This window comes from Dunckerocampus dactyliophorus, chromosome 16, assembly GCF_027744805.1.
Source record: "Dunckerocampus dactyliophorus isolate RoL2022-P2 chromosome 16, RoL_Ddac_1.1, whole genome shotgun sequence".
In the NCBI taxonomy this organism is placed as follows: domain Eukaryota; kingdom Metazoa; phylum Chordata; class Actinopteri; order Syngnathiformes; family Syngnathidae; genus Dunckerocampus; species Dunckerocampus dactyliophorus.
In genome coordinates, this window is record NC_072834.1 from 15,621,409 (window position 1) to 15,648,577 (window position 27,169).

Sequence of the window (27,169 nt, forward strand, 5' to 3'; positions counted from 1 at the left end):
TATATTACCCTATATAGTAGACAGAATAAACAAAAATAAGCCATTTAAGATAGTGGTTCTCAACTGGTTTGGCTGCGGGACCCAACATCGCCCCTCAATGACAAGCCGCGACCCAAATTGCGGAAATTTTTCAACTAAAACTTCTTAAATATTTTATAGTTCCCTGTTTGCAGCAGTCGCGCCGCTGCTTAGAGTGTGTTTCCTTTCTAATGTGTTGCAAGCATTATATCCTGCCCTCTTCCTTCTCAGGAACAATACATTTTTATCCACAAATTCAAAAATGATTTGAAGAAAAAGTGTGTGTAAAGGTTTTCTGTACACGGTATATCTAATGAGTTGAATAACATCCATCCATCCATTTTCTATGCTACTTCTCCTCATTAGGTTGGGGGTATGCTGGAGCCTATCCCAGCTGACTTCGGGCGACAGGCGGGGTACACCCTGGACTGGTCGCCAGCCAATCGCAGGGCACATATAGACAAGAAAACATTCAAACTCACATTCATACCTATGGACAACTTAGAGTCGCCAATTAACCTAACATGCATGTTTTTGAATGTGGGAGGAAACCGGAGTACCCGGAGAAAACCCACGCACACATGGGGAGAACATGCAAACTCCACACAGAAATGCCCCAGGGAAGAATTGAACCGAGGTCTTCCCGATCTCCAGATTGTTACTGTGATGGCCAACATGCTAACCACTAGACCACCGTGCGGCCAGAGGTTAAACATCTTTAAGAAAATCAGTCTAGTTCAGTTGTTCTAATTCAACTCCTCAGATCATTCCTTTATTCACTCATTCATTCATTTTCTATGCTGCTTAGTACAATTACTGATAAACTCAGCAAGTAAGTTTAATAATAATAGCAGGTCCGTAGGAGGTCCCTCTGCCTGGGTCAGTAGATCTAACTGGGCATGAATAGATCGAACTGGGCATAAAACTATCTGTGAGTCTTCACTGTGTGCAGAATTCACTACACAACACAATATGAACTGGACCAGTGAGGCACTGATCGCCTCTTTATAGTGTGCTTTTCTCCAGCAGATATAAAGGGTGTCGGACAGCCAGCACGTTAAGGTTACACTCGATGTTCTTCCCCTGCTGCTCAAGCAGAGGCCAAGTCACCCATAAACATGGCAGCACAGCACAGACGTGAAGTGCTGTCAGTAATATCGGGTCATTACACAATTTTGTTTGGCAACATCGGAGAACCACTGAAAGACTCGTGCTCATGTGTGTTGCTGTAAATGCATTCTGGCGCTTGGGGGGGGTTGAGTGAGGGGTGGACAGGAAGTGACGTTGGGGACTCAGAGTTGTGTTTCAGATTGGCGTGGGTTACGGCCGCAATATTTAACAACATTAGAGCCCTTTAGACACACCAGAAGCTCTCCCAGCTCACTGTGCCAGCCTCCACCTGTCAGTGGATCACCAGCTTCTTGACAGCAGGTGAGGCTGGGGTACATCACATCCAGCATCCGGACTACCAGCACTGGCGGCCCCCAAGGGTGTGTTCTCTCTTCACTGCTCTTCTTCCCCTCCACTAATGACCGCACCACAGGGGATCCTTCTGTGAAACTCCTGAAGTTTGCAGACGACACAACAGTCATCGGTCTCACCCGAGACAGTGAGGAGTCTGCATACAGACGGGAGGTAGACCAAATGGTCCCCTGGTGTGGTCAGAACCACCTGGAACTGAACCCGCTCAAGACGACTTCAGGAGTAACACCCCTGCACCTCACCACCCCCCACCCCCATTCCTTGTTTGTGTAAGCACACTTGGCTCTGATTCTGATTACAGTAACATTACTGACACCTAGTGACCAGTGCAGAATACTACATATCATCACAATGTCTTGGAATGAGACCTTTGAATGCCACATATTTGTATTTTATTTCATTTTGCATTTTTGCCTGAACATGCTTAATTTAGCCAAACAAAACCGCATAAAATTAGCTTAAATATGCATATTTTTGGATTAATAATAAGCCGTATTCAACCACGAAACCGCATGATTTATTCATATATTTTCGAAAAACTGTGAGAGTAAAGCTGCGAAATTCGAAGCATGAAGTTGTGAGGGATTACTGTGCATTAATGAATTTATTTATTTATTTGTATTTTTTTTTATTTGAACTTATTAAATATTGCTTTCACATTCTCGATTCTTTTCTTTCCCTAGTAGAAAATGGTAACATTTAAACACAGAATGTCAACAAACTATCAGTAATTGCTGAGCAAAAAGTTAGGCGTGAATAAACAACAGCACAGGTAAGTTAAATCGTTTTCACTCAGTGATCCGCTCCTGTCCGGATGTAACTATTTACTAATCCTAATGGACGCCACATTTTTTTCAACCCGCCAAAAAATAAAATTTCATGGGCGTTCCGGTGTGGACAGGGCCTGAGTTTAAAAAGATATTTTTTATGACACAAAACTACGAAGTTAAAGTCAAATTAGTCAAAAAGCGGGTTGGCATTGTATCCACAGCGCCTTCACTACCTTGCATGGGGCGAGCGGGGAAGCTAACTCATCTCTCTTAGGTGGGTTTTTGCAGTAAAGATTTGAAATTTTTGACAGTTTTCCTTGAGTCGTGTGTACACTGGATCTTTAACTTACTCGGGTAAGTGTAGGCCATTGTGATTTACTAAACACATTATTCTTAGACGCTACAGAGACCTGCGTGTCGTCGCCCGGATCTTCGTCCCCCTCGTCGCTGCAGAGCCGTCCCTCAAAGCCCGGCGTGCAGTTGCAGTAGAACGACCCCAGCGTGTTGACGCATTCGCCGCCATTGTAGCACTCGGCCTGTTCGCACTCATCGACGTCCTCGTCACATCTGTGGGAGAAGACGCCGCAGTCTTACTTGAGTTTGTCAAACAAGCTTCACTATTCATTACCCCTTAAACTTGGCGTTTAAACATCAAATGCGCGCTCGCGTGCACGCGCGTTTTTCAAACGCAGCCCCCTGCTGCGAGCCGAAAGGAAGACGCTCCATTTTTTTCTTTGCAATTATTTTTTCCCCAACCCCCTTGATGAAGTGCAAGAGGCTTGTCATGACGCAAACAAAGCAAAAAAGTAAAGTTTGCCTTTGAATGAGTGAGCGTGTTTGTCCTAATTAACATACTGCATCAACCGAGCAAGACGTAGCTGAAAGTGGGAAAAAATCAACCAAGCAAGACAACGTCTTTCTTGTCCTGCTATTATTGGTATTATATAAATGAGTTGTATTATTGCTTTCCAATCTGCATGCATTTGAATGTAATCACGCTGAGTAATATTTGCTGAGCGAGCGTTTCCGCCTGTTTACTATTCACTGATGATAACTTGAGCAATCTGCAGCCGTCTGATGAAAAAAACATTCTATTATCTTCAATATTAAGTCCATTTTAATGCAGCTTTGACCTTTTAGAGGGCACTCAGTAAAATACAATTATGGGAGTGTAGTGCTTTACATAAATGGATGTTTTATTGTTGCATATTATTATTTCTTATTTACCGTAGTGATTTTAATCTCCAAATACTGTATATTATTATCATGTGTTTTGTTATTGTATTTATTTATTTTGTAGTAATGGCAGGGCCAAATGTTATTCATAAGAGTGTCATTTCTAGAACACATCAAAAGTCCCTGTCGGTGTGCACAAAGGGGTTTGCTGCCCCCTAGTGGCTCATCTGTGCACCAACAACATGAGCACAGTGCGAGGCAGTGAGTCATGAGCTGTATAATTAATGACTAAAGTGCTTTGAACTTGATTCATCTCCACACAATAAGCACAGTGATGTAGCCCGTGTGAGCACTGGCCTCACTGTCACTGCAAACAAGCTACACCAACGCACTCAATTAAGAGCCAAAAGCGATTTGATCTTACATAAGACCCCCCAGTCCAGGCGGGCAGCCGCAGACGAACCCGCTGCCTAAAGCTTGGCAGTCGCCCCCATTCTGGCAAGGGCTGGGGTTACAGGGCGTCACTAGGAGCTCACAGCGCCCCCCAGTGAAGCCAGAGATGCAAGTGCATGCAAAACCTGGTAGAGAGACAACATAAGAAACACTGGACTGGCAATTTTGACAAAAAAAAATAAAAAATTGGCAAAATGTAACAATCATTTATAAATCAGATGGATTTGTTGGACAGACCTCCATAGGGCAGACTGCTGCACATGGCTCCATTGAGGCAGGGCATGCTGACACAAGTGTCCGGGTACAGGACACAGCCCACCTTGACTTCACTCAGCCCAGCTATCTGAGCGTAGCGGCTCCGCTTGTTCTGGAGAGGCAGCTCCTTGCCGTTGAGCATCAGCGAGCTCAGGCAGCCTTGGAAGCCATCCTGGGCTCTCGGAGCCACCGCCTCAGGGCCCGGCTGCTCACCTTGCCCACCAGGAGGGGGCCTCACTTGCGCACCAAAGAAAAAGGAGGATTCTGGGGCCACCGGCCAGAGTCGGACAGGCGCTGTGGCTGCACGCCGCCGTTCCACGTAGCTGTCGTCCAGCGAGAGCAGGGTGTAATTCCGTGTCAACTCCAAGGCAACGGCGTGCCACAGGCCGTCATTTATTTGTCTCCCGGAGATTCCCATGATGCCCAGGGTGTTGTCACAGTCCAGCTGGAACCACAGGCGACCTGCTTCAATCTGAAACACAGTGGTGGTGTTGTGAAGCCTTGTGGCGCTTCAATAAAAGACATGCTTTACCTTGAGCATGGTGCAGGGGTTGACCCTGGTGAACATGATGACGCCTCTTGTCTGCAGGGTACGGACCTTCAGGCTGAGCTTCATCTCGCCACTTTGGACGCCCTCCGTCACTTTGTACTTAATGTAGCTGTTGCCAGAAAAACTCAGCGAGGTTTGGCCTTGAACGGGCAAAGATGACCAAAGGATTCAACATTTAGGAGGTCTAATCCCAAGTTAAAAAAAAGAACATACCGGCACACTCCTCCAGGCGTTCAGGTAGACACTGGCAGACAGATGGCGCCATCGGGCCAGAACGAACACACTGCATATCTGCAGGACAAGACTGACCTTCACAAAGCTCCACAGGGGCAGAGCATGCTCCTCCTGATGGGAATATGGGGACATCCCAACATTAGGTTAACCTACTGAAAGTCAGTGTCTGCCAAATAATCATTTAGTGTGATCCACCTACCTGGACACGTGCATGTCTCAATCCGCCTGAATCGTGGTGACACCAAGCTGACCCTTTCTGTGCTGTAGGTGACCAGTGAGCCAGCCTCCATCACCATCACTTGCTCGCATACCTTGTCTCCACACGGCAGCTCGCCGGAGCAGGAACTGCTGACCACCATGGCCCCAGCCAGGACCCCTCGGAGTTGGCCCCTCGTCGCTGCTTCCCCCAGTTTTGCAGCCACCTCCGATTCTGAGTAGAAACCTCCCAATTGCCCGGCACGGGATGACTCCGGCCGCTCGATAGCCACAAAGAGGTCTACGTCAGATTTGCCTTCCACTGGCTGCACACCAAGGATGTGAAGTGGATCCTGCTGTCCTGGTGACCATTTCCAGCCTGCCAGCGCACGCAAGGTGAGTTTGATCTGGCTGAGGTAGTGTCCCAGCAGGTCTTTGGGGGATAAGGAGCTGAACCTCATAGTGACAGCGCTACGCAGTAGAACATCCGTCACCTGTTCCACTTGGACTGAAACATCCGCAATCACTGCAAAGCGCCCGTCGCTGACTGTGGCGTTTATCTGGTACCTGTGAAGAAGGATCATAGAAAAGTTTTTTAAAAGGAACCTCATAATCCAACAGTGTTTTTTTGTGGTCCTAACCTTCCTGGTTCTAAGCCTGGCAGAGCCGAAACTCTGCCGTCCTGTCTGTTGATGCTAAACATGCTTTTGGGTTGAGGCTTCTGGGTAAAGGACAGCGCGTCGTTGGGGTCACGGTCTGTAGCGTGGATGCGACCAATCAGGCCACCCTGGAAGGTGTCTGTTGCTGTGACTATGATGATTTCCAAGGAAGAGACAGCCGGCTTATACTGACTGTTCCCAATGACACGGAGAAAGATCCAGGACGACGAGACAAGAGGGGGCCTGCCAGAGTCGCTGGCCTGGGGGATCACATGGAAAGTGGAAGTGATTGAACTTATGGAAATGTGATTGCACTAAAAAAAATGCGGATCACCAACCTGGACCTCTAGGGTGAATTCCCTGGGGGATTCAGACCCAAAAACACGATCAGATCTCAGCGTTCCTGTCTGGTCCAAGGTGAAGAAACCTCCCTCGTTACCAGAAATGAGGCGAAATTCAAAGGGTGGGCCGTTCCTGGGGGAGTCTTTGTCGCTGACAGACAGCTTGAGCAGGACACTGCCTGCGGCCTGGCTCAGCTGGAAGTTCGGACGGAGGGTGTTCGGTGTGAATTTGATCAATCACGAGCACATGATCAAACCGTTACCTGGACGACAGCGGTGGAGTTGGGTGGGGTAAAGATGGGCGGGTTGTCATTGACATCAGCAATGTCAACGTTGATGCTGACAGTAGAGGACATGGCGGGTGAGCCACTGTCAAAGGCTTGCACTGACAGAGTGTACCGGGACACCTGGACAGAGTGAGGTTGGGGAGAGGGGGTGTCAGCATGAGTGCATCTGTATACATTAGGCCATATGTGTCAAACTCAGGCCCGGGGAACATATCTGGCCCATGCTGCCATTGTTTGGAAAATAGCACTGAATTGATGTGGACCTTATCAAACAAAGTGCTCACTTCGATCAGCGTAATTAAGCTATTCCTCCGGTATAAATTACTACTGTGGAATTTTAATTTTAAAAGTGGAAACAATATTGTACAGTATATAGCACAAAATTCACAACCATTCTTAATAAAGGTGCCAGATTTAAACCAAAAGTCAAAATAATTTAACAGTACACGACTACAAACGGAAGCACTTTAACTATTACACCTGTACACCCTGTCTGTACAAAATAACACCTTAAAGAGGCATAAGACAGTCAAAAGTGATCATTTTAACTACAGTAAAGCACGCTGGCAAATGCATAATTTGCCCATTCCACAGCTGAAAAGTTTTCCGGGTTAAACACCTCGCAGATTGTGACGTTTTCGTGTTGATAAAATATTGTAGTTTTTGCCCAGACATTGAGAGAATGATGAAGAGGTGGTCGATCAACAATCACTTTATCGAAATGAACAACAATGCCAGAACAACCAGAGTCGTCTAACTGCAGACTATCGGAAAGTAGAAATTTAAAGCAGGAATGAACAGACACAAAAAAAATTCACATTTACACAACTCTGATGCAAAAAAAAAAATCCATCCACATGAGTGAAGTTTAAAAAAAAATGTATGTCCACATAAAAACACATTCACCAGCTGTCATGCGCATTTTGTCCCAACCTGAAAACGCAACTACAAGGGTGCATTACATTGTATGTTCCAATCCCAGCTCTGCAAATGCGGGGAACCGGGATAAAAGGTGTGTAGGCAGCTTCCTTACTGAATCTATTCATCAGTGCTAAGGAGACATTTTCTCAAAATCTGACCATACTAACTACTATTTTTTCAGCCTGGATTATTGGGGCATATCCTGTCATGTTCGCAACTTCAAACGAGCATCTGTGTGTGTGCACTGATGATGCATATGAGTGTGCTACATTGATTGATTGATTGGTTTAATTTATTTCGAACATGCATATGTCCGAAAAGGAGTAGGAAGAGCAGAGCTTATTTAATCCTTTCCCCTTTTTGTAGCACATCAACTGCTAATACATACATGTGTGTACATACAAATACAAACACGCACATACATATATATACACTTACAGTACATCTGCACCTACACAAGCAAGTACGCACAGTATACACATATACAGTATACAGGTACACAAATGCAACCCCCCCCCCCCCCCCTTTCCTTTCCTTCTGTTTATCTGTTTATCCTGACCTTCCTCTCCTGTTGATATCCACATCTTCTTTGGTTTTGCACTGCTAGTGACACTGAGTTTGTATACAAGAGTTCCTTTTATTAACTATGTCAAGGTTATTGCAATTATGCTTATTGTCATAGTCATATGATCTTTAATATGTTCCCAGATCACTGATATCTTGGACAACAAGCACTCTCGCGACTCCTGGACCTCCTTTTAGTTTGATGTAGATTTTCCCGTTAGTGCTCCAAGTGTTTTAAATCTTTCCTTGCTTCCTCAGGTCTCGTGCTTTTTTGGCGATGTCAGAGTTGCGTTTTGTCAGATGCTCATTCATGTAGACGTTGGTGCCTCTTTGCTTCTTTCCCTGTTTCAGCAGTGCAGTTTTGGATTCCCTGTTGGTGAACTTAATGATGACAGGTGTGGTGTTGTTTCTGCCATGGAGTGGGACGCAAGTGTCAATACTGTTGACATCAACATCCACTTCCTTCGATTGTAGGAAGTTAGCAATCTGTTGCTTTATTGAAGGAACATCTCTTGACTTGGGTGTGATTTGGAGCCCTGTGAGGACCACATCATTCATTCGTGCCATCTGATCCATCTCGTCAATGAAGTTTTTAATTTGCTCCTTGATATTCTCCTTTGCTTCTTTCACTTCCTCAAGGGTGGTACTAAAGTCAGCATTGTCCTTCAATAGTGCCTTGATATCATCCTGTAGAATGTTTATATCATTGCATAGTGCTCTATTTTCTTCCCTGGGGTCTTTAGCATCCTTAAGATCAGTACGTGAGGCTGCTTCCATATGGTTTATAGCCTCCTTGAGAGCAGTGCGCAAGGCAGCGTTGTCTTCCAGTAATGCCCTGATATCATCCTGCAGAACCCTAACATCCTTGCAAAATGCTGTATTTTTTTTACGGTTTATCGCTTCCTGAAGAGCAGAGCGCAAGGCAGCATTGTCATTGAACAGTACCTTAATGCCGAGCCTTGATATCTTCCAAAGGGTATTTAACCTCCTTAAGAGCAGCGCTCAGGTCTGCAGTTTCATCTTGCAACTTCTTGACTTCTTTTCTTAGTTTTTTGATATACTTGTTCTGTGCTCTATTTTCTTCAGATTGTATCTCTACAGTTGAATGCAGCTTCTCAATTGCTCGCATTATTTGTGGTAGAGTGATCTCTCTACTCTCGAAGCTTCTATCAAAGGCTTCATTGCAGCTCTTGACAGCATTTTGCAACTCTTGGTATCTTGGACTAGCTAGGTATTCTGCCAATGTTTTTATTTCCATGTCCACTTTGAATTCAGAGCCAGAATCATTTTCTTCTGCAAGTTCAGAGCCAGAATAGTTTTCCTTTGTGTTTGACACTGTTGCTAAGCAACCTCTTTGAACTTCAGCAGTTAGCTAGTTAGCTAGACTTGCTAGCAGTATCGATACTTGTATCTGTACCTCTCGACTATCCAAGTTAAAGTTGGGGGATTCAGCAAGCAGCACTGATCTTGTGTTCATGAAGTGTCGTCAGGAAAGCACCAAAATAGTTAAAATTTCCAGTTTCATCAACAGAGCTCCTGCCATACACATCCTTCCCCGTCAAGAAAAAAAAAAAAAAAAAAGTATGTTGGCTAAAAGGACAAGAAGCTTTTAAGGTTTTTAAAACTTTCAATATGCAGAAGTGTTGAACATTTCAGGATAAACAGGAAGTAAGATACAAAGTTAGGGGCTGGGGCGGGGAGTAATGTCCAGTTCGGCCCAGAACCGAAAGTAGGCTTTGAGTTTTCGCCCCCTGTGCGAATGAGTTTGACACCCCTGCATTAGGCAATATGGCAGGCACGCTTTGTTACGCCTACATAATGTGATCCATGAGTGCATGTTGACCTTGAGCTGACTCCTCAGTCCAGGCTGTGCTCATGAACCACAAAATGACTATTGATTCCCGGTGAGATATTTTGTGCTTATAGATGCACCCTTACCAGCTCCCTGTCCAGACGCTTATTGACTTTGAGGAGCCCCGTCACCGGGTCGATCCAGAAGTGGTTAGTACGATCGCCTTTCAGGATGGAGTAGGTGATGCGTCCATTAACTTGGCTGTCCAGGTCCTCCGCTAGCACCTGAGACAAACCCATTCAGCTAACTAATACGCATTGACAGGTCCAGTTAACAACGCTTTGCATTGAACGGTACCTTCGTTATTGACTGTCCAACCGGCGCATCCTCACCCACCAGGACGTTGTAGACATCCTGACTGAAGGCTGGGGTGTTGTCGTTGACGTCCATGAGCTCGATGGTTACCATGGTGGCAGCACTAAGTGGAGGGCTCCCGCCATCCCAGGCCTCCACTGTCAGATAGTAGTCCTTGCACACCTCAAAGTCCAAATCATCAGCCACAGAGATGGATCCTAAAACACGAAACATCTAACATCTAGAACCTCTGTGAAAGCTGGCTCTATCAAAGCTCACCTAGGATTCTGTTTATGGAGAACTTTGCCAACTCATTGCCAGAGCGGATCCTGTAGGTGATTTCGGCGTTGGGACCGATGTCGGCGCTCGTCGCCAGCACTCGGAGCACCTCAGTACCCACAGCCACGTCCTCGGGGACGGTCACGGCGTAGTCACGCCTCTGGAATACCGGTGCATTGTCATTTACGTCCAGGACCAACACAGTCAAGTCCACCTAGTGGACACACGAGCAAAGACAGGCGGGCAGATCGATTGTTAGAAATACATAAGGGATTTAATATCAAACTTCCTTGCAGACTTGTTTGCCATTTATTTTTTCCAAACAGCCACCAGTAGGCGCCAGAGAGCTACTTTTCTGCATGTTTCTCTTGCAGCTGTCACCTTGCTCATCTTTCCAGCTGTGATAAGCATTGATCTTAATTAAAATCTACATGGCTCTTTATCTCATCTCCTCACAGCACAGCTTGAGGGTGCTTCCTTTCATTCAGACATGCGTATAGAAAAGGAGAACATCTCATGGCAAATGATGAACTCGCTTGTTAATCCCAATAACTCTGGGGTTCTTATATGTGGTTTATTCGTTGTGTGTGTCAGACGTGTTTTTCCCCACCATTCTGACGTATACAACCTCAGGTGACTTTGAATACACTCCAAACTGAATCCCACCAACCTGAGAGAACAGCGCCCCCTGCAACCCAGCTTGGTCACTGGCCCGGACGCGTAGCCGATAGGAGTCCTGGCTCTCTCTGTCCAGGGTTCTCTGTAGAACCACCACCCCAGAAACTGGATCAATAGAGAAGTAGCCGTTGGCTGAGTCCACCAGAGAGTAGGCCACAGTCCGATTGAGGCCTGTTGGACAGAAGACACTCTGACCTAGAACAATGCTACTGGCTCAGATAAGAAGAGGTCATCACGGCCTCGGCTGACCTTCATCAGGGTCGCTGGCCTGCAGCCGCGTGAGGAGAGTGTTGGGGGCGGCGTTCTCATAAACGCTTGCCACGTAGCGCAAGGACGCGAACGAGGGTGCGTTGTCGTTCACGTCCAGGACCTTGAGGGAGACGTCAGAGCGGCAGAAGAGCCCGCCTCCATCCGTCGCCTGGGCGATGAGTTTGTAGCTGGGTGTGGTTTCGCGGTCCATGGGCGCCGCCGTGCGCAGCTCACCTGAACACAAAGACGATTCCACAATCGACACTAAAGCTACCAAAAATCTAAGCCAATTTAATTTCACTAACTTCACTAACATACTGTATGTTGTTCTCTAAATATTGAAGACAGTCTTCAGTAAAGCTAAGTATGATTTTGCAAATCATATTCACCAAACTTGATTGACGTCTTTTTGTAGTTTTTGATGAACATTTGTTAACACTTAAGACATTACAATCTGTAGGCAACCAAACTTACCTTTACTGTAAACATTAAATACAGTTTGGTGTAACAAAACTAACATGTTCTCTGAAACATCAAAAGCAATTTAGGCTCGGCATCAAAAACAAACATGTGTTCTGTAAATTGTTTTCAACAAAGCTGACTTAATGGGGTGTTACATCCCGACGTATGTGCTCCTACGTGCTGGCTACGTGCAAAAATGTGGAAAATCGCAAGAGACACGCATTTTAAAACCCGCAGACAGCACGCAAACCCGTAGGAAGAAAATTGGGATGCAAATTATTTTCTGCATGCACACAGGACAACCTTCGACACAGCCAGATCGCAAAAGCAAGGCAGCGGAGGAGTGCGTGTGTCGCAGGTTTAAAAGTCCATTTCGTAACATTGCCCGGCCACGGCAGTGGCTCCTCCCGCGGGAGGTGAATCCACCCGACCTTAGTGGACGCACGGTGGCTGCTCACATAGCGTATCTGACATTAATGCGCCTTGCCCGGTCACGCCGGGCGGCTTCTCCCGGCCAACTCTCTGGTTCTCCCGACAGAGTTGCACACCGCACTCACTATTTAAAAAATACCAATGGAGGACGAGCGCCAAGCACGTGTCACAAATCACTTGCTAACTGAGTACAACACACTTGCAACCCCTCTGATACCCTACTTCCTCAATGTGCTGGCCACGGCCAACAAATTTCCCCAAAATTGTGGAGCCCGTGGTAACATGTACGTCTGGATGTAACTCCTGCCCTAGGTGTTTTCATAAACTTAGACAATTCATTACTGTTAACACGTAAAACAAATTAGTCTCCAAGGACGCTAATGTACTTTTTGGTCAACAATAAAGACAAAACTAACATTATTCTGTTTTGAAAACATCAAAGGAAATTTCAACTTGTCAACGTTACTTTTTTGTAAACAGTGAAGCACACAAACGCAATTTAGTCTTTAAAGGAAAACTGCACTTTTTGGGGAATTTTGCCCATCATCCACAATGCTTATGTGAGACATTAACACACGCCTTTGTCTTTTCTGTGCGTTTTAAAGATATAAAGACAGATAAAAACAGCCAGCTCATTACTGCACATATTAGACCCACTTATTCCGCTTATTAAACCTTCAGGAAAATACTCGCCAGCGCTAACAACACTCCATTTACATATAATGTGACATGCATATTAACCAAACGACAGCGGCGTTGTTATTATTAACATTGTTACGGCGATCGAACTACATTACTGCCATATTGACACTTAGCCATACCGCACAGGCTAGCGCCTAGTCGGCTAGCGACTAGCTTCACCACAGACTCGCTTGTAGTGCGTCAGCGTTGCGCTCACAACACCTCAGACACGACCGAAAGGTAAGGCTACCTATTGGAGATGTCGCCACTGCTGCTGTGATTTTATTTCTGAGTTTGGAAAAGTCAACGCTAGGTGTGGGCGTTTGTTTCTACGACGTTGCTATGTGAAATCAATGCACCAAGCAAGAAAGTTCCGGTAATGCTTAGAAAGGCCACACAAAATACTGTAAGTATTACATGTTATCATGAATGTACCTGTTACTACATGGTCACAGCATGGATATAAAACCATAAAACCGTTTTGGAGGTTTTTGGAGGTGTTTTAACAGCGGTTTTTGTAGGCGGCATAGGTCTATCCCATTACGTGCAATACTGAGCTTTCGCTTTTTATGTGTTTTATATCTTTAAAACACACAGCATGTCTCACATAAGGATTGTGGATGATGGGCATCTCCAAATTCCAAATACAGTGCAGTTTTCCTTTAAGCTAACATACAGACTTTTAGTCTTTACAGTCATCACTGAAACTAACATACTGTGGTTAGAGTAACTAATCCGTTCCAGCAGGCCCAACCCCAACCATAAACATACTCTAACCTTTTTTTTAACCATAAGAAATAACGTAAATCCAATTAATCAGTTTCAGAAAGCCACAAATGTAAACTTTTTGATCGATGAGTTTTACAATTACAGTTTTACCTACAACAAAATGTTGAAATGCACAAAATGCATATAAATGATGAATGAAAGGGATAAATGAACATTTAAGGTTAATTTTACCTTCATTGAAGATGTGATTGGTGCCAAAGACACAGACACCACCTTTGCGTTCAATAGTGTTTCTCACCTCAAGTCTGTTTTGTTTTGATTCCAGCTGCAAAACAATCCTGAATGGAGCCAAAGAAAATTGCAAGTGCCAGCATTTTGATAAAGAAGGTGAGAAACACTATTGAATTCAAGAAATAACTCATTGCAAAACAGAAAGGCGGTGTCCATCTTGATCTCACTTTTAACATTAACATGTCTTCAGTGAAGGTAAAATTAAGTTTAAATGTTCATTTATCCATTTCATTCATAATTGATATGCATTTAGAATTGTGTTATGCATGTACAACTATAAAAATGTGTTTTGTGTTAACATTTTTTACTTGTTGCGTAACTGTGTTACTTAGCAAAGAACTACAGTCAGCCGCTGATGACATCATAGACGGGAGAGGGAGCTGACTCCCGCTTCTTGTTTCCATGTATTCCATGTAAGATGAGCGCCATATTGTACGCTAACTTGAGAATGAATGCAAACCGAGACAAAATTTTGGCATCAATTTTCTACATTAACCGGAAAACATGCTAACCGGGGCGGACGCTAAACCAGGTTCCACTGCATATATTTTAGTGAGCATCGAAGGCCTCCTCCACTGAAAAGTCAGCCATCAAAGCTGTCAAAACAACCCTCCCCCCAAGAAAGGCGTGATTTAAGGTACCAGTGTTAGCGTCCATGTAGAAGTCTTCCACGCCGATGCCAAAGAGTGAATATTGGATCTCAGCACTGGAGCCTGAGTCAGCATCTGTCGCTCCCACGGTCAGGACACCCTTGTTCGGGGCGATGTCCTCGGGAAAGGAGGCGCTGTACACGGCCTGACACACACACACACACACACACACACACACACACACACACACACACAGCAGTCCATCCATTATCCTGGCTGACAGAACCAAACCCAACAAGGTTAAGTGGTCTTTTCCTGCCCAGAACTCCATCGACTGCATCCCCGAATGATGCTTTTGACCTCAGTCACCAAACACAGAATACTGCACAACTCTGCCTCTCCCTCCCTTTGGCTTTTGCTTACATCTGACACACTTCTAATCCAGCCAAGCATTAATTAGCAATTATTTGAGTTACAAATAACATTTGTTTAGACCCGCATTAGTGTCTGACTGCTAATGACTCCTAATGATGACACGCTAACATCTCTGGCCTTTTACAAGCGAGTACGCACGCTCAGAGATAATTAGTGAGAGTTTTGAGGGAGAGTTTCCAAAAAGTTTCTCTTAGTGTAAATAGTGCAAACTTGGAGAATAAACTCGAAACAAAAACTGGACTTTTCCAGCACAACGTGCACTGCATTTTTAAGGTTCACTTTCCACCACGTTGAGGGAATGAAGCAAAGCATCACGGTGGAGCAATTTGCATAAAATAATACCCTTTTCATTTATTTGTGTCAGCTGTGAGCAAATTGTGCGTGTTAAAGAGCTGAGATTGTAACTCGGGTGAATGAAAGGCAAATATTAAAGCTGCAAAGCATTCCCTCGCGTGTCATGTCGGTAATACGCAAGATTGTGGAAACAAATACATATTCAATGTAGATCAAATGTCTTTTGGAGCGTAAATAGCCTTAAATTGCCCAAGAGTTAACTTAGCATTGTGGGAAATCCACAATAAATGTGGTGTTTCGCATTGTTTTGAAATGAGAAATGAATTATAATCAATTAATGAGAGGTAGTACAATGGACCTAAAATGTTTGTTTTTTAGAGGAAATGTACTTTTCTGTGGGCACACAGCCTACAGCAGGGGTCAGCAACATGGGGCCTGCGGGCACCAGGCAGCTCCCCACATCCACATGATGCGAACATGATGCAAGAGAACATAACAAATGTGCTAAAGGCTATCTTTTACAGTTTTACTGGCAGGTCTGCCCTGGGGCCTTCTCCTGGCTGGGCATGCCTGGAACACCTCACGAGCCGCCTCAAGCCACCTCAACTGGCTCCTCTCGATGTGGAGCAGCGGCTCTACTCTGAGCCCCTTCCGGATGAATGCGATCCTCACCCTATCTCTTAGGGTGAGTCCAGCCACCTTTCGGAGGAAACTCATTTCAGCCACTTGTATCCACAAAATCGTTCTCTGAGTCATAACCCAAAGCTCATGACCATAGGTGAGGGTGGGAACATAGATTGACCGGTAAAGTGAGAGCGTTGCCTTTCAGCTCAGCTCTCTCATCACTGCGGTCCGGTACAGCGACCACATTACTGCAGACGCTTCACCGATCCACCCGTCGACCTCACGATCCAACCTTCCCTCACTCGTGAACAAGACCCCAAGATACTTGAACTCCTCCACCTGGGGCAGGACCTCATTCCCAACCCGGAGGGAGCAATCCACCCTTTTCCAACTGAGAACCATGGCCTCGGATTTGGAGGTCCCAGAAGCCTCCAAGTGAACTGCAAACCGCCCCACTAAACGCTTAAGGTCACAGCCTGGTGAGGACATCTGGACCACATCGTCTGCGAATAGCAGAGACGGGATCCTAAGGTCCCTGCACTGAGTCCCTCGATGCCTTGGCTGCGCTTAGAAATTCTGTCCATTAAAAATTATGAACAGAATCGGTGACAAAGGGCAGCCTTGGTGGAGGCCAATGTTTACCGAAAACACATTCGACTGACTGCTGGCAATGCGAACAAGGCTCCTGCTCCGGTTGTACAAGGACCGAATGGCACGTAGTAGCGCGCCAACAATCCCGTACTCCCGGACCACCCCCCACAGGACACCGAGAGGGACACGATTGAATGCTTTTTCCAAGTCCACAAAGCACATGTACTGTATACTGGCTGGGCAAACTCCCAAGTACCCTCCAGTACCCTTGTGAGGGTGTAGAGCTGGTCCAGTGTTCCGCGACCGCAATGAACACCAGATTAACCTTTTGTTTCAAGCTATTTGCACTGGGGTAATGGATGGAAGTTTTTGTCAACTTAGTCCTCAACATGACCTCCATTTCTTTGGATCCACAGTTGCGCTCTCCTCCGCATGTCCTGCACTGCTCGCCTGATCATTCCCCTGTCCCAACGGTGGATGTTATCTTCAGCTCTGATTCGCTGTTCCGTGTCAAGGACATGTGGTGGTGTCACATAAACTTTTGATTTGAGAGGGCCCCACAGAAAAAAGTCAAGCCGTGTCAAATCAGGTGACCGCAGTGGCCATTCCACTGGGCGGTTCAAAGCCATAACGTGGTCACCAAAAATGCTCTGTCAGCCGATCAGTTACAGTTCTCCTGCGGTGTGGTGGAGCACCATCTTGGGCCCACCAAGCACGTGCCGACCGACCATTTCCTCTGAGAGTACGAATGACATGCTCATTCAACATTCAGAGATAATCATCACAGTTGATGTTGCGGAAATAGTACGGTCCAACAATTAAACCATTTAATAATAATAAGCTGGGTAACGCAGTGTAAAAGAACAAAAATTCTCATTTTGCATAACAGTTAATGACTTTTCCTGAAATTTTAACCCTTTAATTTTTTATTATGCAATAAATTTTAGTATGGACCAAAGGATGATGCCCATACCAAGATACGCAAATAAAGAAATGTCATGAAAATATTCAATTGTAACTGTAGTGGCTACTTTTTGGAGTCTACTTTTTTTTATACACCCTGTAGTTGGAACACACCGTCCGGTCACCCTTCATGAAAAGGGGGATTCAGGGCGAAACTCATCCACTCCCCGCCGTCGGGGAGTGTTTTGACCACCCCAGATATCTCAGCCACGGTGATGGAAGTGTCCGTGTTTGAGTCCTCAGACTCTGTTTCCTCTATGGAAGGTATGTCAGTGGGATTGAGAAGGGCCTCAAAGTATTCCTTCCACCACCCAACTATATGCTCAGTCGAAGCCTCTGTCCACACTGTAAATAGTGTGGACCGGGAGCCGATTCCCTTTCTGAGGCGGTGGTTTGCCTCTCATCCTCCCACACCGGAGCTTTTGCCTTGACCACCGCCGTAGCTGTGTGCCGTTTGACCTGCTGGTACCCGTCAGCTGCTTCAGGAGCCCCACAAGCCATCCATGCTCGATAGGACTCCTTCTTGAGCTCGACGGCAGCCCTGACCTCTGGTGTAAATATTATGGGAATAAAGCCATAATTATAAGAAGAATGTTGAAATAGCTGGAAATTTTAATACAAAATAATAGCAGAAATGGAAAAAAGCAGTAAATTTCCCAGAATAAAGTCAAATTATTAAAAGAAATACATATTATTCTAATGAGAAAATAAATTGCAATTTTACGAGAGTAAACTTGTAATATTATGAGGGAAAATAATGCCATTTTAGTACATTTTAGTATTTTTTTTAAGTCGTAATATTATGAGAAACAAACAAAACAAAATAAGGTATTTAGGTAAGGCTGTTTTGGAAAGTGAAGTTGGGGAAAAAGTTATAATATTTTGTAAAGTCAAACTTTTGGAAATAAAGTCATTACAAAAAGAAAAATTACAAGAAGAAAGTTGAAATAGCTGGATAAGTTTACAAAAAACCCCAACAACAGCAGAAATGGAAAAAACCAGCTGTAAATTTACAAGAATAAAGTAAAAATATTAAGAGAAAGTTGTATTAAATATTAAGAAAAAGTCACAATTTTATTTGAATGAATAATAATTGTCATTTTTCAAAAATTAGTGTAGCGAAAAAGTTATAATATGGAAATAGAGTCATAATATTAGGAAAAGAAAATTTACAGAGGTTATTTAAAAAGAAAGTTGAAATATCTGGTAAAAAACAACAGCAAAAATGGGGAAAAAAAGAGCAAAGACAGAAGTTCATACTAATAATAGGCATTTTTTACCTATATCGCAAAGCTGAGATGCAGTTTTTTCAGGAAATATATACAACTTCTTAGCGTATCTACATGTGCTGCTTTACATAATATCAAAGTGGCCCTTGTATCCTTTCATTTTCATTCAGTATGTGACGTAATCTTGAAAGGGAACCAACAGCAATGAGTAGATAAACTTGGCTTAGTTAATGCTCTGTAACCCGCTGACCTGATTGCAGACGGGACTGTTGTCATTGGCGTCCATGACGGTCACCTCCACGGCGGTGCGGGCCACGTACAGCCCGTCGCTGGCGGTGATGTTGAGCAGGTACCAGTCCTGCTGCTCGCGGTCCAGCAGGCCGCTGACGTACACCTTCCACTCGCCCTGAACCAGCGCTACGCCGAAGACGCCCCGCGGGTTCCCTCCTGGAAACGATACGACGTGACATGAAGACTTCCATGTCAAAGTCTGGCTGAAGTGAATAAAGATGAGCTCCCCGGCCCTCCGCGGTCAATAACCATCAATCATCGCCATGGAAAGCAGGGAGGGGGTGAAGCAGATGTGGCCTTTCAAAGTTTCAACATGTGACCTTTTATTACACGCCCTCCATTAGGCCAATCAGTGAGCTAAATGCCAGAAAACAAGGCCAGACTACATCGCCCTTCGTCATTACTGCGGTACGTTAGGAGAATGGAAAACATCTCTTGCTGCTTTGAATACACAACTCTCGCAAAGGCAGCTACTTAGTGTGGAAACGAGCAGCACATCTTCATGCGAGGAATCATTTCAAGTTACTGGAACACCTCATTTCTTCTCATCCAAGTATCTGATTCATTGCAGAATAACAATAATCAAAAAAGAGAAACAGACACTCAGTTTAATGAGCTAATGGCTTCAACTTGACAGGAAATCAGCATGGATGGAAAGTTAGTTGGCTTTTTTATGAGATGCATTGTAACAACAAAACCAGGACTTGGACTGAACAAAATGAGGAATCAAGTTTGACATTTACACCTAAAATCCATTTAAGATTTGACCTTTAATAACAGCGCCCCCATTGACATCTAGAATATCTGCACTTCCTCACCAGTGATGTAAAAGTTGACCAGGCGGTTCTGATCAGTCCCGTCTCGATCTCTGGTCTTCAGCACCGCAACAACCTCGCCGAGGGGGTCGCTCTCCTTGACGGCACCGCGGTACAGCTGCCTCTCAAAGTGCGGGGCGTTGTCATTGACGTCGGAAACGGTGATGGTCACCACAGTGGTGGAAGAGAGGGAGCGCGACTCCCCCAGGTCGGAGGCCAGCACCTGGAAGCTGTAGCTGGAGCAGGCCTCGTGGTCCATGGGGCTGGTGGTGGTGATCCAGCCCGTTTTGCTGTCGACTGCAAACACAGAACTGGTGACGATGAGGGGTTGGAGGTCTTTTGTAAGGTCCTGGTTATTGGTGAGAAGAGGCCCCAGACTGTAGGTGACCTGCAGAAAGTCAACATTGTCAAGGATACTTGCACACACATGAGGAAGCATTGTTGCTCTTGTTACACACTTGTCCATTGGAGCCCCAGTCTGGGTCGAGGGCTCGCACTTGCACCACTCTGGTCCCGACTGGCATCCCCTCCATCACTGTGGCCACATAGGCTTCAGTCTCAAATGCTGGATTGTTGTCGTTCACATCCAGGACCTTCAAAATTGGGAAAATAAGCATCCCAATGGAAATAATCAAGGTTGAATGTTGGGTTGCTTTGAAAAGGAAAATTAATAATCCTTGAGAGATGAGTTAAGGTTAAAATGACTGTAGTTTGTGACCGCAGAGGTTGTGACTGACCTTGACTTCCAGGTCTACGCTGGTAATGGACTCGATCAGGTCCCGTCTGGTCGTGGCTGCAACCTTGAAGCGATAGATGCTGATCTGTTCGTAGTCCAGTGGCTTGACGAGGCGGATCAGGCCGGTGTCACCCTCCACCAGGAAGGTCCCCCCATGGTTGCTGTCGAGTGTCTCTCCCCCGATCGAGGTGAAGGATCCGGTCTGCCCGAGGCCCATGTACACGGAGCCCAGTGCCATTCCCACCGCTGTGTCCTCAGGAATGGTGAAGGAGTACTGCGGCTGGCTGAAGGAGGGAATGTATGCGTCCGGAGGAACGACGTGGATGAAAGCCGACACCAGTGAGTGTTTGGCCGGCGAGCCGCAGTCAGTGGCTTTCACGAAGAAGGACAACACAGTCCCCTGGAGGTGGTCCACGTTACTCTTTGTCATCATCCAGCCACTGTCTGACTCCACCTGGACACCGGGACAATTAGGACCTATGCTGACACAGCAGTGGTCCAGTAGACTGGACAATACATGTACAGCTAAGATATTGGAGTTCATCCACATACAGTATATTCTGAAATTGTTGTCACATGCATTTATAACTCATAACGCTCTATACATTGTTGCTGGTTCATACAGTCCATAATCATACATAATCCACGCAACACACTGACCTCCAGAACGTCGACCAGCGACAAGCGTGCCTCACTATAGAGGGAGTAGATGATCCTCCCGTTAGGTCCGGCGTCGGGGTCGGTGGCCTGGATTTGTGTGACCAGGGAACCTTTGCCAACATTGGCTTTGATGCTCATGCGGTACTCCACTGCCCTGAAACGTGGTGCGTTGTCATTCTCGTCAGCTAGAACCACTCGCACCGTGCAAAACGAAGCACGTCCTGGAAAAAACAGCAGGGAGTAAAATATGGAGAATCATGTATCCCATGTGTGCTAACGAGGAACAAAGCATTGAAGCTACAATCTACTGAGGGCATTGACAGCATAGAGCAGCGGTTCTCAATTATTGTCTGTCATGCCCGCCAGGGGACTGAATTTTTTTCATACATTTTTCATACATTTTCAAACGCATTATGATGATATGCAATGATTAAAAAAAAAATTAAATAGTTTTGTAAAACATCAAATTTTCTGTAAATGCATATCAATTTTGGAAATAAAAGCCATTGTTTAATTGGAAAAATAATATACTGTTAGAAAGCCCATAGTTTTTGCATGTTTATTTTGTTTTGTTTGATTCGGTTTTGCTGAGTGTTTGTTCCCAACAGTCCTTGAACGCACCATAGCTGTGTACTCTGAGACAAAGTGGAAGTTTCTCTGATGTTGCCACAAATAGGCATTTTAATTTTTTCCTGTTCTTCTTTCACCCCATTACCAAATGCTGGTACTGGGTGTAATTGCATAAAGGTGAGCTTTGATGTTGTTGTTATGTGTGTGTTAAGTGCTAGTGTTTGCATTTATTCAATGTCAAGTTAATTCATGCTAGCTGTTCACTGGCTGTTACCCACACATCAAAAAACATTGTGATAATCAGTGCAGTCAGACAAGATGTAATGCACAGCGCTTTTAATGTGAAGGTGTGATGCTGGGAGTCGCTCTGACCATTTGTTGAAATAAATAAGGAATCCTACTTTGCGGAAAATAACATATAAATATATAAATATATAAATAACATATAAAATAACATAACACGTTAGGGTCTGGAACCAATTAACTGCGATAAAAGAGGGATTACTGTACTCCCCCCGCCACCACTTTAATATGTATTATATATATTTTTTAATTGTGTAAAAAGGCTAAAACACTTATATACTGTATACATTTCAAGACAAAGCTTTGTGTTATTAGTTATTAGTATCAACATTTTCACATTAAATTATGCCTTTTACTCAATTTTTGCTGTATTTTTTTGGGGGGTTTATTTTTACAATGTGCTACGGGCCCATAAAAAATGATCCACGGGCTGCAAATGGTCCCGGTGTGACACCCCTGCTCTTATGGCTCTTCATCAGGGTTGAGTATATAATGTGACATCAACTTTTATTGCAATTGTTGATCCAAAATCGGAAAAGGCGTTACGACTCTGCGCCCTCTGAACGCTCAGGAAAATTGAACAAATCACAGCCTTTGCAGTCAGCGAGGTTTAGATTTTTTTCAGAAGTGCACGTCACACTACGCCAGAGGGTTTGCAGGCGGAGGAGAGAGCCGGTGTCGCGTACACTGGTGCCTCAAAACAGGAGTATTATCCAAGTTTTACAGACTGAACTCAAAACTGAATCCAGCGAAATGCGTGCATAGCGGGCAGCACAGCATACAAGCATATTCAAGGGTCAAAATGTGTGTCAAGTATGAAAGTCGCCCCTGCCTCTTACGCTCCCTGATCACAGAGTCCCCCCAGGGTGTGCGCCCCACTATTTGAGAAGCACTGGTATCGAGTGTGAATACAAAATGAATGATGGTATTGATGGTACCTCCGCCATCCAGCGCCATTACAGTCAGCACGATGTCCTTGTTCTGAGGATTCTCCCGGTCCAGTTTCTGCAGGGTGGAAATGACTCCATCAGCATCGATGGTGAAGCGAGTTTTCCCAAAGTCGTTGATGAAAGAGTAGGTGATCTGGCCAAACAGCCCGGAGTCTTCATCTGTGGCACGGACCTGGGGAACCGGGCACAGTTTTAGAAGGTCACATCAAAACGATGACCACGAGGAGAATAGGTCAACATACCTGGATGACCTTTGACCTTGGCGGTGCATTCTCTCTGACCTCTGCTAAGTAGAACCTCTGGCTGAATACCGGACTGTACAGGTTGGCTCCCAGGACACGAACGACCACCTGGAAATCAGTGGTCATCAGCACTCCATCATCATACTTCACCAACTAAGTCAGTGGTTCTCAATTATTTTCTGTCATGCCCCTGGGGACAGAAATGTTTTCGCGCCCCCCCCCGATTTGAAATGCTATTGAGAAACTGATAGTATTTATTTATCTGTACTGTACAGACTGAACTCTAAATTGATACCAAAGAAATGCAAAAAAATGGAAAGCAGTGAAGCATACAAGCGTATTCAAGAGTCAAATTACATGCTGAGTATGATAAATTCATACTTGTTGGCAGGTTTGCACTAATACTGAAAGTTCTCCCTGCCTCTCACCACCCCCCCACTGTTTGAAAAGCATTGAAGGAGTGAAGAGGTGAAGGAGAAATATTCTGGAAATACAAGATCTTAGCCCAAATGCAATTTTGGATGTGTTTGACCTCTTGGTGTAATAAAGTCTTCTTATTATTCCAGAAGTGTTCACACTTAATGTAGGCAATTAGAAAAGAGCCGACACTGCAAAAAACGCAGCTCCGAGACGGAACATTCCACTTGGCAGCTGGTACTGTCAGTAAATCTGACGTGACGTGAACGCGCATTAACCTCTGACCACTCCAGCTGAGCTGCTTGCCAGCCATGCTGGATATCCACTAATTGACGGCGCAAAAGACGCCACCCCCGCCCGCATGCAGGCATCAATCAGGACGGTTGTTTCACCTGTGCCGTGTTGGTGAAGACGCCATCTGACACAGACACATTGAGCTGATACGAGAGCTTCATGCCTTGTCGTCTCTTGTTAGATAGACGCAGCACGCCAGACTCCTCCTCCATGATGAACATCATCCTCTCGTTCCCGGACACGATGCTGTACCTGAGGGCGGGAAGCCTACAGCACTGAAAGTGATGGACACATGACATTCTATGTTGTAAACCTTGTAGAATTTTCCAACTCCTCACCTCAGCCTCTGGGCGTCGCCAATGTCGGCATCTGACGCCTGGACGCAGGTCACAAAGTGTCCCCGGGGGGCGAGCTCGCTGACGAAAGCCTCATACAGCGACTGGCTGAAGTTGGGGGGGTTGTCGTTAGTGTCGGCGATGGCCACGGTGACGCTGACGTCGCTGCCGAGAGCGGACTCGCCGCTGTCTGTTGCCCTGATGATGAAGTTGAAGCGCTGCACAAGCTCGTAGTCAAGCAACCGCGCCGTGAAGACCAGGCCGCTGTCACGTTCGATGTGGAAGTAGTCGGTGCTGTTGTACAGGTCTGCTACAATCTGGTAGCTCACTGCAGAGTTCTTCTCTGAGTCTTGGTCCTGAGCAGACACCTGCAATGGGACGAGTTTGACATGTTACATGAGCTCATCAATTGCATTGACGAACAGTTAAACCAACATTATTTTAGTTTCAGGTTGATCTATCGTTTTCAGGCAATAATCCAATTTTCTATGCCGCTTATCCTAATTAGTGTCGTGGAGGCATGCTGGAGCCTATCCCAGCTGACTACCGATGGACAATTTCGAGTCGCCAATTAACCCAACATGCATGTTTTTGGAAGGAGGAAACCAGAGTACTAGAGAGAACCCACGCATTCACAAAGAGAACATGCAAACTCCACAGAGAGATGCCCAAGCGGAGATTCAAACCCAAGTCTTCCCTATCTCCTGACTGTGTGGCCAACATGCTAACCACTTGGCCACCGCGCGGCCTCAAGCAATAATAATTTTGATTTTATGATTATGCTTCAGGGTTTGATCCAAGATAATTCCACTGTCTTTCTGAGTCTAGACAGTTTAATTATGCCCGTCTTAGCGTCATCTTGTGCAAATGTTGCAACAGCACCAGTGTATTATTCGGAAAAGGTCAAGAACTTTCACTCAGCAATTCTTGGGGAAATATCAAGTTCCACTCATGAATAACGTGGCAGCTAATATTATAACTCAACACTGCAGAGACTGCCCCGCCGAGAGACCAATGACATGCAAAACATGCACACACCTGCAAGACGCTCGTTCCAATCATGGCGTTCTCCGCCAACACGGCCGAGTATGATGGCTTTTGGAAGTACGGCGGGTTATCATTGACGTCGAGCACAACAACGTCCACGTCCACCTCTGACTTGGCCCCTGTCAGCGTGTCGGTGGCCCTGGCAGTGAGGCGGTAGTACTGCGTGGTCTCATAGTCGAGCGGGTAGACCACGCTGATGATGCCCGTGTCGAAGCCGATGTTGAACTGGAGCGAAGGGTCACCACCTGCGATGGTAAAGATGATGCCTTGTCCTGTCGGGCTGGTGGCATTGACGCTCAGGAGTGAGGTGGACACGGGCACATCCTCTGGGACCGTGATGCCATAGAAGGGCTTGTCAAACACTGGCATGGCTTTATTGAGCACGGTGATAGGAAGCTCCACCTCGCTAGACAGGGAGGGGGTGCCGCCATCCGCAGCCACGATGACCACCTTGTACTCTGCATTAGACAAGTCCGTCTCGAACGCTGTCTTTAACACCAACTCACCTGTTACAGGATTCACCTGTACGATAGATTTTTACATACATAAATTACGTACTGTAGTTTTAAAAACAGTAAAAAAACACTGCTGAATAAGAAAGAGAATCACCTGGAAGTTCCTGTGTGGCTCTTTGAGGCTGTAGGTCACCTGCCCGTTCACACCCAGGTCTCGGTCAGTGGACAACACCCTGAAAATAGACAACCCAGCTTCTGCTTCCACCTGTACTGTGGCATAGTAGGGCAGGCTCAAAAACTCGGGGGCGTTGTCGTTGTCATCTTCAATCTGAAAGACGGCATCACAAGTTCCTTACTTATGTCACGCTAGACCAAGCCCAAGCGACATTCAGATATTCATCTCACCTGCACTCTGACAGTGACTCTTGCCACCTTAAGTACCTCATCCTCTTTACGGACCTCCACTACCAGCTCGTAACTGTCTCGTTCCTCTCGGTCAAAGGGGACCCCGGCCGTGAGCAGCGCCCCGCACGTCGGCCGGATGGTGAAAAGCCCACCAGGATTAAGCAGAGAGAACCTGAGCGGCTCATTGAGGCCGTGGCCCACGCCGTTCACGACAGTGAGTGCGGTCACGTTCCATGTGTTCTCTCGAACGGAGGCAGAGTAGAACGAGGCGGTGAAGGAGAGGCCACTGTTGACAGCTTGACGGACGAGTACCGTGACCAACGCCACACTGGAGAAACGGCTATCCCAAACCTTGGAGAAGCATATATTAATAGTGTGCAACAACTATTGCGGGTGGCGTGCAAGGTTAACATACTAGTTGGTCTAGTTCTGTTACAGGCCTTGTATTATTATTGTATTCTCATTAGCGTTAGTGCGGCGTTGCCTAACGAAGTACCTGTCTATTTATGTCAGCAAACGTGGTTCAATTGTCTGACCTTTACGTTGAATCGATAGCGGTCTTTGCTGAGGTTGTGATTGATGACCGTTATAACCCCGCTGCTGCGGTCCACCGTGAAGTGCTCCAGGTTTCGGTCTACCAGAGAGTAGACCAGTTGATGGGTGTGGGACTTGTTAGGATCAGAGGTCATGTCTGGATCAAATGCTTCGACCCGCAGGACCTCAACACCCACGTAGGTTGGCAGCAGGAGGATGGTCTCGTACATATCCTGAGAGAACTTTGGGGGCGAGTCGTTGATGTTGATGACCTAAGATATGGAAAGGGGACACCACCACAGTGCGATAACTGCTTGGAGAGGTGGAGGAATTTGTCAGCTGACTATGCACCTTTATGAACACCTCCGCAGGGCTGTCAGCACTTTTTGGAGGCTGGCCACTGTCGCTAACATGAACTCTGAAGACAAATTCGGGGAAGGTCTCATAATCCACACTGGCAATCGTCCTGTAATACCAGAAACAAAAAGTAAGAAGGTATCAGTTGTGGGGAACGCCAAAGGTCTGCTTGGCTCTTAC

At 45.8% G+C, this 27,169-nt stretch overlaps 1 protein-coding gene across 4 annotated transcripts in view; it reads right to left on the reverse strand.

Moving 5' to 3' along the window:
* Positions 1 to 27,169, reverse strand: part of LOC129168901 (protocadherin Fat 3) — a 121,946-nt gene that overhangs the window by 32,987 nt on the left and 61,790 nt on the right. For 2 of the 4 annotated variants that reach the window (XM_054754707.1, XM_054754705.1), the window contains 29 exons: positions 26,984 to 27,098; positions 26,635 to 26,904; positions 26,099 to 26,449; positions 25,848 to 26,021; positions 25,230 to 25,760; positions 24,195 to 24,559; positions 23,955 to 24,123; positions 23,146 to 23,253; positions 22,892 to 23,075; positions 21,081 to 21,301; positions 20,422 to 20,874; positions 20,143 to 20,277; positions 19,688 to 20,072; positions 18,829 to 19,025; positions 14,494 to 14,647; positions 11,258 to 11,491; positions 11,001 to 11,179; positions 10,331 to 10,544; positions 10,055 to 10,269; positions 9,844 to 9,981; positions 6,397 to 6,540; positions 6,131 to 6,328; positions 5,775 to 6,052; positions 5,138 to 5,700; positions 4,918 to 5,049; positions 4,687 to 4,844; positions 4,137 to 4,626; positions 3,871 to 4,024; positions 2,681 to 2,837 (listed from right to left, as the gene is read on the reverse strand). In XM_054754707.1, the coding sequence (XP_054610682.1) occupies positions 2,681 to 2,837; positions 3,871 to 4,024; positions 4,137 to 4,626; positions 4,687 to 4,844; positions 4,918 to 5,049; positions 5,138 to 5,700; positions 5,775 to 6,052; positions 6,131 to 6,328; positions 6,397 to 6,540; positions 9,844 to 9,981; positions 10,055 to 10,269; positions 10,331 to 10,544; positions 11,001 to 11,179; positions 11,258 to 11,491; positions 14,494 to 14,647; positions 18,829 to 19,025; positions 19,688 to 20,072; positions 20,143 to 20,277; positions 20,422 to 20,874; positions 21,081 to 21,301; positions 22,892 to 23,075; positions 23,146 to 23,253; positions 23,955 to 24,123; positions 24,195 to 24,559; positions 25,230 to 25,760; positions 25,848 to 26,021; positions 26,099 to 26,449; positions 26,635 to 26,904; positions 26,984 to 27,098 (7,066 nt within the window). Of the gene's footprint in view, positions 1 to 2,680; positions 2,838 to 3,870; positions 4,025 to 4,136; positions 4,627 to 4,686; positions 4,845 to 4,917; positions 5,050 to 5,137; positions 5,701 to 5,774; positions 6,053 to 6,130; positions 6,329 to 6,396; positions 6,541 to 9,843; positions 9,982 to 10,054; positions 10,270 to 10,330; positions 10,545 to 11,000; positions 11,180 to 11,257; positions 11,492 to 14,493; positions 14,648 to 18,828; positions 19,026 to 19,687; positions 20,073 to 20,142; positions 20,278 to 20,421; positions 20,875 to 21,080; positions 21,302 to 22,891; positions 23,076 to 23,145; positions 23,254 to 23,954; positions 24,124 to 24,194; positions 24,560 to 25,229; positions 25,761 to 25,847; positions 26,022 to 26,098; positions 26,450 to 26,634; positions 26,905 to 26,983; positions 27,099 to 27,169 lie in introns of those variants that run through there. The other 2 variants (XM_054754706.1, XM_054754708.1) reach the window with 2 other exon arrangements.